Genomic DNA, 10,000 nt, shown 5'->3' with positions numbered 1-10,000 from the left:
TGTGTGTGTGTGTGTGTGTGTGTGTGTTTTTGTGCCCCAGGAAAATACTATTGAGATTCCTCCTCGTAGCTCATGTCTCCTCCTCCTCCTCCTCCTCCTCCTCCTCCTCCTTCCTCCTCTTCTTCTTCTTCTTCTTCTTCTTCTTCCGTGAGGTCTATTAGTTTGTTTAATAGTGTGTGTGTGTGTGTGTGTGTGTGTGTGTGTGTGTGTGAGAGAGAGAGAGAGAGAGAGAGAGAGAGAGAGAGAGAGAGAGAGAGAGAGAGAGAGAGGCGAGAGTGAAAATAACTAACAGAAAAAAAAAGAAAAATGTGATAACTCATTCCTTCTCCATCTTCCTCCTCCTCCTCCTCTTCGTAGGCCTCCAGGGGGTTGGGTAGGCCTATGGTCACGGCCTAATTAAAAAAAGGGTTATGGATGGAGGTGAAAGAAGGAGTTCATAAAGTGATGATGGTGGTGGTGATGATGGTGATGATAGGTAGTGGTGGTGGTGGTGATAAGGTTGAAAGAAGTAGTAGTAGTAGTAGTAGTAGTAGTAGTAGTAGTGGTAGTAGTAGTAGTGGTAGTGGTGGTAGTAGTAGCAGTAGTAGTAGTAGTAGTAGTAGTAGTAGTAGTAGTAGTGAAAGGAAGGAAGGAAAGAAAGAAGGAAGGAAGGAAGGAAAAGAAAATGAAGGGAAGGGAAGAAAACATTAAGAGGAAGGAGGAAAAGAAGGGAAGAAGGAATGAAGGAAGAGAAGTAAAAAAAGACGAAGGGAAGGAGAGGAAAGGAAGGAGAAGGAGGAGGAGGAGGAGGAGAAAAGGAAATGGTGTCTGAAGGCCGTGAAGGAAGGGTGGACAGACTAATGGAGGAGGTGGAGGAGGTGGAGTCTGGTGGTTTAAGTGGTGGTGATGGAGGGGTTGAGGGTGGTGGAGGAGGGGCGTGTGGTGGTGTTGGTGGTTGTGATGGTGATGGTGAGAGAGAGAGAGAGAGAGAGAGAGAGAGAGAGAGAGAGAGAGAGAGAGAGAGAGAGAGAGAATCTTACCCCATTTTTTCTTTTTTCTTTCTTCCTTCCTTCTCTTCCTTCTCTCTCCCTTTCCTCCATTCCATTTTTCTCTTCCCTTCTTCCTTCTTTCCTTCCTTCCTTCCATTCTTCTCTTTCCTTCTCTATTTCTTTCTTCCTTCCTTCCTTTCTATTCATCTCTCTATTCCTCTCTTTTCCTTCCTTCCTTCCTTTCCTTCCTTCGCCTCTCCGTCACTTCAACAAGCTTCCCTTCTTCGCCGTGCAACACAAAGGGACGTAAGAGTGAGGGACGTGACGTGTAGGTGTGCTTCCGATGACGGCCGGGGGCGCACTGAGGGGGGGCAGGATGCAGGGGGCCGATTTATAGTGTGTGTGTGTGTGTGTGTGTGTGTAATTCGATAATGTCACTCGCTTCCGTATTGAGAGAGAGAGAGAGAGAGAGAGAGAGAGAGAGAGAGAGAGAGAGAGAGAGAGAGAGATTTATGTAAGTGATTTAAATGAGAGAGGAAGAGCTTATCCTTATGAGAGAGAGAGAGAGAGAGAGAGAGAGAGAGAGAGAGAGAGAGAGAGAGAGAGAGAGAGAGAGAGAATATAAAAACAAATAGAATAAATGAAGAAAAGAAGAAGACAAAGGAGGAAGGAAGAAAGAATGAAGATGAACCCTAAAGGAAAGTAGGAGGAGGAGGAGGAAGAAGAAGAGGAGGAGGAGGAGGAGGAAGAGGAAGAGAGAAGAACCAGTATACCATTGTTCCTTCACCCTTTCTTTCCCTCCTCCTCCCCTCCTCCTCTCTTCCTCCCTCCCGCTGACACATTTACGCAAGGGAGGAGGAGGAGGAGGAGGAGGAGGAGGATAGGACGACACGCTATGTTAATCTCATTTGCATATTTCCCACGATTCATCTCTCTCTCCCACCCACGTGACTTTATCTGAAGGAAGAGGAAGAGGAGGAGGAGGAGGAGGAGGAGGAGGAGGAGGCGTGGGAGGAAGGAAAGCAAGGTTACGTTAAGAAAAGAAGAGAAAAGGAATCGAGATCTTATCAATGGAAGGAGGGGCGAGGGGGGGGGGGGGGGAAGAGGGGGAAGAAAGGGTGGGTAGGACATCTTGAGAGGGCCGAGGAGGGAGAAGAAAGGACGCGGGAGACAGCGGAGGGGGGGAGGAGGAAAGAAAGGACCCCGGAGTGTGCTGGAGGAGGAGGAGGAAGACACGGAGCAGGAAGAATGTCAGAAAGGAGGGCGAGGAGGGAAGGAAGGGGTGTAGGGAGGGAAGGTAAGGAAGGGGTGTAGGGAGGTAAGGCAAGGAAGGGGCGTAAGGAGGGACGGTAAGGAAGGGGTGTAGGGAGGTTGGGCAAGGAAGGGGCGTAGGGAGGTTGGGCAAGGAAGGGGCGTAGGGAGAAAGGAAGGGGTGTAGGGCGGGAGGCAGAGGCAGCTTTCCCTCCGGGCGGGTCGGGGCTGCCGGGAAACCGTGGCACTGTTTGCCGAGAGTCAGGCTGACGGCCCTTTGTTCCCGGGTGACGCCCCGCCCCGCCCCGACCCTGGGTGCACGGTGCCGGGCGGGGCGCGGCACGGCGGGGCGGGGCGGGGCGGGGGGTTGAGGGTTAAGGCAGAATAAGGCTCAGCACTTAATCGTGGCGGAAGGGAAGCCTTGGCGGGCCGATGAGGCCCCACAAGTGCTGCCCTAACACACACACACACACACACACACATACACCTGCCCCATCACTCATCGGCTTCTCCCCCACAGGTGTGCGCGGCGGCGGCCCCGGGAGATGCCCCGCCCCCGCCGCCCGTGACGCCGCCCGCCACGCTGCCTCCCCGGCGGGGGCGGCGCCCCGGGCATGGTGAGGAGGTGCTGCGGCCCGCGGCACTGATGCCACCAGGACCCCGCGACGCTTCTATGCTCAAACACATGCTGACCGTGGCGGGGCGACAGGCGGCGGGGGGCGGGGCGGCAACTCTGGAGGGGCGGCGCTCCCTGGGAGGCGGGGCCAGTCAAGGGCCGAGCGGGGCCACGCTGCCGGGCCTGCACCACCACCACCTCCACCTCCAGCAGCAGCAGCAGCAGCACCTGGCCTCGCCGCCGCCACAGCAGGTGCTCAGTGTCAAGGTGAACGGCGCGGCGGGCGGGCGCCACCACCCTGCCCTCAACATGAGCTCCCTGTCCTCGTCCAAGCACTCGGTGGGCGGCAACTCGGGGTCGGGCAGCCCCGGCACCACCACGGTCACCCGCACCACGGGCCTCGACCACTCCCGCGACCACTCCCACCTGACGGACCTGTCGCACATCTCCCACCTGTCGCCCATCCCCCCCGCGGACGTGTCCAAGGCCACGCTGGCCAGCAAGCAGCGCGCCGCGGGGCTGCTGCCGCGCTTCATCACCCTCACCCGCGCCTCGGCCTCGCGCGGCGCCCTCACCTCGCTGGGGCTGCTGTGCCTCACCTCGCTGCTGCTGGCGCTGCTGGCGCTCACCTTCCTGGTGGAGCTCACGCCGCTCGCCGCGGACGCCGACAGCGTGCAGGAGGTGACGCTGGCCCTGGCCGCCCTCACGCTGTCCCTGGACCTCAGCTGCCTCCTCATCTGCGCCGCGCAGTTCATCTTCGCCATCAAGCTGGCCAAGTCCCCCAACGGCGAGGAGCGGTGAGTACGTGCGTGTGTGTGTGTGTGTGTGTGTGTGTGTGTGTGCGGCGCCGCGGGGGGAGTACTGTGGCCGCGGAATGAGTGGTGTGACCCTTGGGAATGTGTGTCTTGTGGCCCTGGACACCCCCGTGGCCCTCAGACCTCAAGTGACAACCCCTGCTCCTTCCCTCCTTTCCTCCCTTCCTTCCCTTCTCCCCTTCCCTGAACCCAATACCGGATGAGCCTTATAGAGTATTCTGAAGAGTCGAGTTACTTGCCTCACTTCACAGCAGGGGGTGGCAGGAGGGTGGGGGAGGGGCAGAGGTGAGGGGGGGCGTAGGGGAAGTAGTAGCCGTGGGAGTTGTGGTAAAGGCTTTGACATGGTTGGTTGAGCTCTGCAGACGTTGTAGTAGTCGGAGTCGTAGGAGGAGGAAGAGGAGGAGGACGGGGCGAAAGAGTCCATGGGCAGGGTACGGGTATGAGAGAGAGAGAGAGAGAGAGAGAGAGAGAGAGAGAGAGAGAGAGAGAGAGAGAGAGAGAGAGAGAGAGAGAGAGAGAGAGGTGTCGCATAAATTCCACTCCTTTTCTCCTAAACGACAATCTCTTTAGTGTTAAAAAGGAAAGCGAGAAGGCTGTTGGGGGGGTGCTCTCTCTCTCTCATCTAGCTCACATTCCATCGTCATTTTCTTCATTTTTTTTCTTCTTTTTTTTTCATTTTCTTGAATTTCTTATTTTTTCATGTCCCATTTTCTATCTTTATTTTGTTTGTTTGTTTGTTTGTTTGTTTGTTTCTTCGGGTTATGATTGTCCTCCGTTAGTCCTTCATACATTCCTCCTCCTCCTCCTCCTCCTCCTCCTCCTCCTCCTCTTCTGTTAGACGGCATAGCATTTTAAGTGATTTTTTTTTCTCTCTCTGTCTGACTGGCTGACTGACTGACTGGCGGGTTAGGTATTTTGGTATTTGACTGACTGACTGACTGGCTGATCGACTGGCGGGTTAGGTATTTTGGTATTTGACTGACTGACTGGCTGATCGACTGGCGGGTTAGGTATTTTGGTATTTGACTGACTGACTGGCTGATCGACTGGCGGGTTAGGTATTTGGGTATTTGACTGACTGACTGACTGACTGATAAAGTGACTGGTTGATTGACTAACGGACTGGATAACTAACTAACTGACTGACTGGATGACTGGTTGACTGACTGACCGAGGGATTGAAAAACTAACTGACTGACTGACTGACTGACTGGTTGATTGACTGACCGAGGAATGGAAATGCTGTCTGACTAACTCGCTGACTAACTGACTGACCGAGGAATGGATATGCTGTCTGGCTAACTGGCTGACTGGTTGACTGACTGACCGAGGGATTGAAAGACTGGCTGACTGGTTGGTTGAGAGGCTGACTGGCTGACCTGCGCGTGGCCAGATACCAGGAAGTAGCCTCCAGGGTGCCTACCAGGAGGAGGAGGAGGAGGAGGAGGAGGAGGAGGAGGAGGAGGAGGAGGGAAGGGAAGTTAGGGAGCTAGAGAGGAGAGCAGCGAGAGAGAGAGAGAGAGAGAGAGAGAGAGAGAGATGTAGCTTAGTGAAAGGCTCCTGACCACCAAACTATGAAGATGAGCTGAATGGGAGGAGGAGGAGGAGGAGGAAGAGGAAGATGAGCTGAATGGGAAGAGGAGGAGGAGGAGGAAGAGGAGGAGAAGGAGGAGGGTAGTACTCACAGTCACCTCACATGACAGACAGGTGCCCAAGTCTTCCTCCTCCTCCTCCTCCTCGTGTTCTCTCTCATGCATGGCGGGTTTGAGAGTGGGATTTCCAAGGGTAGTTTTATGAGTCCAGTGATATCCTCGCATCTGGCCACTCCTGTATGCTTGAGCGGGGAAAGGGAGTATCAGGCTTAGTTTGTGTTTGTCTGTCTGTTCTGTCTGTGTGTGTTGCCTTTGAGCTGTTTTCTGTGCCGTAAAAAAGAGAGAAAGAGTTGTGGGTTTGGGAGTCTTCGCGTGGACCAACCGGCATCGAGGGTGACTGTTCATGTTCTGTGTTCTCTCGCAACGATTAGGGGACTTTCTATGCTTGTTTCTTTGTTCTGTCTGAGTTTAGCACCCCTGACCTTCCTCCTTTGCCATAGAAATAAGGTTACGTTGTGTTCAGAGGCTTCCAGGGTGACTGTTCTTCTGGTTCTCATGTTCTGTGTTCTCTCGCAACGATTAGGGGGCTTTCTATGCTTGTTTCTTTGTTCTGTCTGAGTTTAGCACCCCTGACCTTCCTCCTTTGCCATAGAAATAAGGTTACGTTGTGTTCAGAGGGTTCAAGGATGACTGTTCTTCTGGTGTTCATGTTCTGTGTTCTCTTACCAACGATTAGAGGTCTTTCTATGTTTGTTTCTTTGTTCTGTCTGAGTTTAGCACCCCTGACCTTCCTCCTTTGCCATAGAAATAAGGTTACGTTGTGTTCAGCGGCTTCAAGGATGACTGTTCTTCTGGTGTTCATGTTCTGTGTTCTCTCAGCAACGATTAGAGGTCTTTCTATGCTTGTTTCTTTGTTCTGTCTGAGTTTAGCACCCCTGACCTTCCTCCTTTGCCATAGAAATAAGGTTACGTTGTGTTCAGAGGCTTCCAGGGTGACTGTTCTTCTGGTGTTCATGTTCTGTGTTCTCTCGCAACGATTAGGGGACTTTCTATGCTTGTTTCTTTGTTCTGTCTGAGTTCAGCACGCTTGACCTTCCTCCTTTGCCATAGAAATAAGGTTACGTTGTGTTCAGAGGGTTCAAGGGTGACTGTTCTTCTGGTGTTCATGATTAGTGTTCTAGCAACGATTAGGGGACTTTCTATGCTTGTTTCTTTGTTCTGTCTGAGTTTAGCACCCCTGACCTTCCTCCTTTGCCATAGAAATAAGGTTACGTTGTGCTCAGAGGCGCCGCGTGGACCTTACCGGCTTCGAGGGTGACAGTTCTCCTGGTTCTCATATGTTCGTGTTCTCTTCCAGCATGAGCAAGTACCTCAGGCAGTCCTCGGTGTCCCGCGTGTGTGCCGTGGGGGGGTTCTTCGTCTCCGTCCCTATCTTCCTCACAGGTAAGTTTGGGAAGGTTAATTGTAGGTGTGGTGATGGTGGTGGTGGTGGTTGTGGTTGTTGTTGTTGGTGGTGGTGGTGGTAATGGGTGTTATGTTGCTACTACTACTACTACTACTATTACGACTACTACTACTACTACTACTACTACTATTACTACTACTATATTAATGACAGGTAATACTATAATGATGATGATGATGATAATAATAATAATAATAATAATAATAGTGATAAAAAGAAGAACGTAATTAAGAACGAGATGATGATGGAAAAAATAAATAAAGATAAGAAAAAGAAGTTAAATAAGATGATAATAATAATAATAATAATAATAATAATAATAATAATAAAAAAAAAAGGAAAAATAGAGTAAATAAGAGCGAAAAAGAACACGAACACAACGACAAACAGACACTACAAGAACAGGTTTGAGATTACCACCACAACCACCACCACCACCACGACCACCACGACTCAAGTTACGTGTTGTGGCTGTGAACGACCACACGACATCCCTTGCTCTTTATCCGTCTCATCGTGATATTGCTCATCACCTCGGACAATGCGACGACCAGGTGGACAGGTGTGAGGGACCCCTGGCGATGACGCGTTGAATTATATCCTCTTCCATTTAGCGTAACCTGTTTCTGGGTCGTGATCTGTAGAGTCCCTTAACCCGGTAGCAGCGACGGGCCAAATTTGTGGCTTTACCGTGTACCAGCGATGGGCCAAATTTCTGCCATGCATAAACTGATCACATATGCGTTGATATATATTATGAAATGGTTTGCGTGAGTGATGATTCTTTCTCATTATTTTGCTTAGAGGGGCCTTTAACCTAACCTAACGTAACCTAACTTAACCTAACCTAACCTAGCCTAACCTAACCTAACAAACATGACCCCCGCAGCTACCGGGTTAATAGATAGAGTCCCGACAACCTAAGATTTGGACGCCATTATCGGTCCTGTTTTCACCACGAGAGCGTGTGCTAGCGTTTGAAAAGCACGGCGAAAACAGGCCCAATAATGGCGTCCAAATCTTAGGTAGTCGGGACTCTATAAGGGACTCTACAGATCACGACCCAAAAACAGGTTACGCTAAATGGAAGACGCTATAAGTGAATGAGTCAGGTGGAAGGTCAGGGAGGAAGTACTGCAACGAGGGAAGATTTATTTCCTCAACCTTTTTACTCCTTTTATGTTAGTCTGTGTGTATGTGGCTTTTTATTTTTTATTTATTTATTTATTTACTTATTTTTTACGCCTCCTCCTCCTCCAAGACTTATCCCCTATGGCTCAGGTAGGTTAGGTTAGGTTAGGTTAGGTTAGGTTAGGTTAGGTTAGGTTAGGTTAGGTTAGGTTAGGTGGTCGGCCCCAGTCTGTCGCGGCGCAGGCAAGACCCCAATGGTAACTTATTTCCCGTTCTCTCCCTCCCCCCCCCCCCTCAGGCGTTATCCTGTACACCTTCATCCACTTCCAGTCCACGCCCGCCATCCTCACCTCGGTCTTCATCGGCGTGGGCATCATCTTCTGCGGGTGTGCCATGATCCACAATGTCTTTATATGGCAAAAGGTGAGAGAGAGAGAGAGAGAGAGAGAGAGAGAGAGAGAGAGAGAATATGTCACGTGGCTTTTGCAATGACAGGTTTCTACAAATGTGAATCCGTGCGTCAGTGAAGCCTCAAAAGTTCGAAGATTTGTATGATTCGAACTCACCGAAGCCCCGAGCGTTCCGGATACACGTGATAGACAGAGAGAGAGAGAGAGAGAGAGAGAGAGAGAGAGAGAGAGAGAGAGAGAGAGAGAGAGAGAGAGAGAGGGGTCAGTTTTGTATACATGAACCTATCCATTATTCATTGTTTTAACTTACTGTAGAGCTTAGGAGCATTGAGCAGCGGGCTTTTTTTTTCATACATGTTTCCTTTTTATTATGCCCTTGAACTGACTCCTCTGCTCTTAAAAAAAAAAAAAAAATGTTATATATAATTCATAAAAACAAAACTAGATAAATCATGCATATCTTTTTGTTTTGGTATCACTGTTTTTCCCGTTCGATCTCACCCCAACACACACACACACACACACACACACACACACACTCAGTCACACACACACACACACACACACACACACACACACACACTCACTCACTGACTCACACACACACACACACACACACACACACACACTCACTGCTCACACACACACACACACTCATTGACTCACACACACACACGCTCTTCCTAACCACCACCATCGCCTTGCTAACCCTTCTTCCCCCTCGGCAGGAGAAGACAAAGGGGGTGGCGCAGCAGAACATCCAGCAGGCGGTGTGTCAGGACGGGAGGCTGCGGGACATCAACTCCTCGCCTCTCCCCAACGCCACACTGGACCTCTCCGGCGTGGCCCCTCCGCATGAGCTCTCAACGCTGGTCTGAGGAAGGACAAGCTCTACTCTGCTCCTCCGATGTTGCTCACGGCAGTTACTCGTGGCTAGAACTTCCGTACGGGCTATCAACGTTGGACTCACGGCATTTACTCGTGGCTAGAACCTCCGTACGGGCTGTCAACGTTGGACTCACGGCAGAACTCGTGGCTACAACCTCCGTACGGGCTGTTAACGTTGGGCTCACGGCAGAACTCGTGGCTACAACCTCCGTACGGGCTGTTAACGTTGGACTCACGGCATTTACTCGTGACTAGAACCTCCGTACGGGCTATCAACGTTGGACTCACGGCATTTACTCGTGCCTAGAACCTCCGTACGGGCTATCAACGTTGGACTCACGGCAGAACTCGTGGCTAGAACCTCCGAACGTTGGTGTGATGTCCCTCCAAGCTGTTCAATCTTGCTCACGGTAGAACCCGCGGCCAGGACCTCCATACGCCTGTCAACATTGGTCTGAGTCTGCTGGTCATGTTTCTGCCTCCGCCTCCTTCTCCTCCTATTCCTCCTCCTCCCTAGTGATTCGTACACCAGGGAAGGAAGGAAAGGGAGATGCCTCGGGGAAATGAAGGAAGGAAGGAAGGGAAGAAAACTTGGAAGACGAAATGAAGGAAGAGAAGGAAGGGAAGAAAACTTGGAAGACGAAATGAAGGAAGAGAAGGAAGGGAAGAAAACTTGGAAGACAAAATAAAGGAAGGAAGAAAGGAAGGGAAGATAACTTGGAAGACGAAATGAAGGAAGAGAAGGAAGGGAAGAAAACTTGGAAGACGAAATGAAGGAAGGGAAGAAAACTTGGAAGACGAAATGAAGGAAGGAAGGGAAGAAAACTTGGAAGACGAAATGAAGGAAGGAAGGAAGAAAACTTG

The 10,000-nt window shown here is 50.9% G+C and overlaps 1 protein-coding gene across 1 annotated transcript in view; it reads left to right on the top strand.

Moving 5' to 3' along the window:
• The window catches only part of LOC126992206 (uncharacterized), a 12,298-nt gene that overhangs the window by 234 nt on the left and 2,064 nt on the right, over nucleotides 1-10,000 (top strand). Inside the window, exons 2-5 of the mRNA XM_050850865.1 lie at nucleotides 2,740-3,632; nucleotides 6,600-6,685; nucleotides 8,137-8,261; nucleotides 8,977-10,000. The exon at nucleotides 8,977-10,000 is cut by the window's right edge and continues 2,064 nt beyond it. Coding sequence (XP_050706822.1) covers nucleotides 2,866-3,632; nucleotides 6,600-6,685; nucleotides 8,137-8,261; nucleotides 8,977-9,126 — 1,128 coding nt within the window. The 5' untranslated portion in view covers nucleotides 2,740-2,865 and the 3' untranslated portion in view covers nucleotides 9,127-10,000. The remainder of the gene's footprint in view (nucleotides 1-2,739; nucleotides 3,633-6,599; nucleotides 6,686-8,136; nucleotides 8,262-8,976) is intronic.

The sequence above is a fragment of the Eriocheir sinensis genome, unplaced genomic scaffold, assembly GCF_024679095.1.
Source record: "Eriocheir sinensis breed Jianghai 21 unplaced genomic scaffold, ASM2467909v1 Scaffold419, whole genome shotgun sequence".
Taxonomy (NCBI): domain Eukaryota; kingdom Metazoa; phylum Arthropoda; class Malacostraca; order Decapoda; family Varunidae; genus Eriocheir; species Eriocheir sinensis.
The sequence above is the reverse complement of the archived record's forward strand: the minus strand, read 5'-3'. Positions and strand labels throughout refer to the sequence as shown.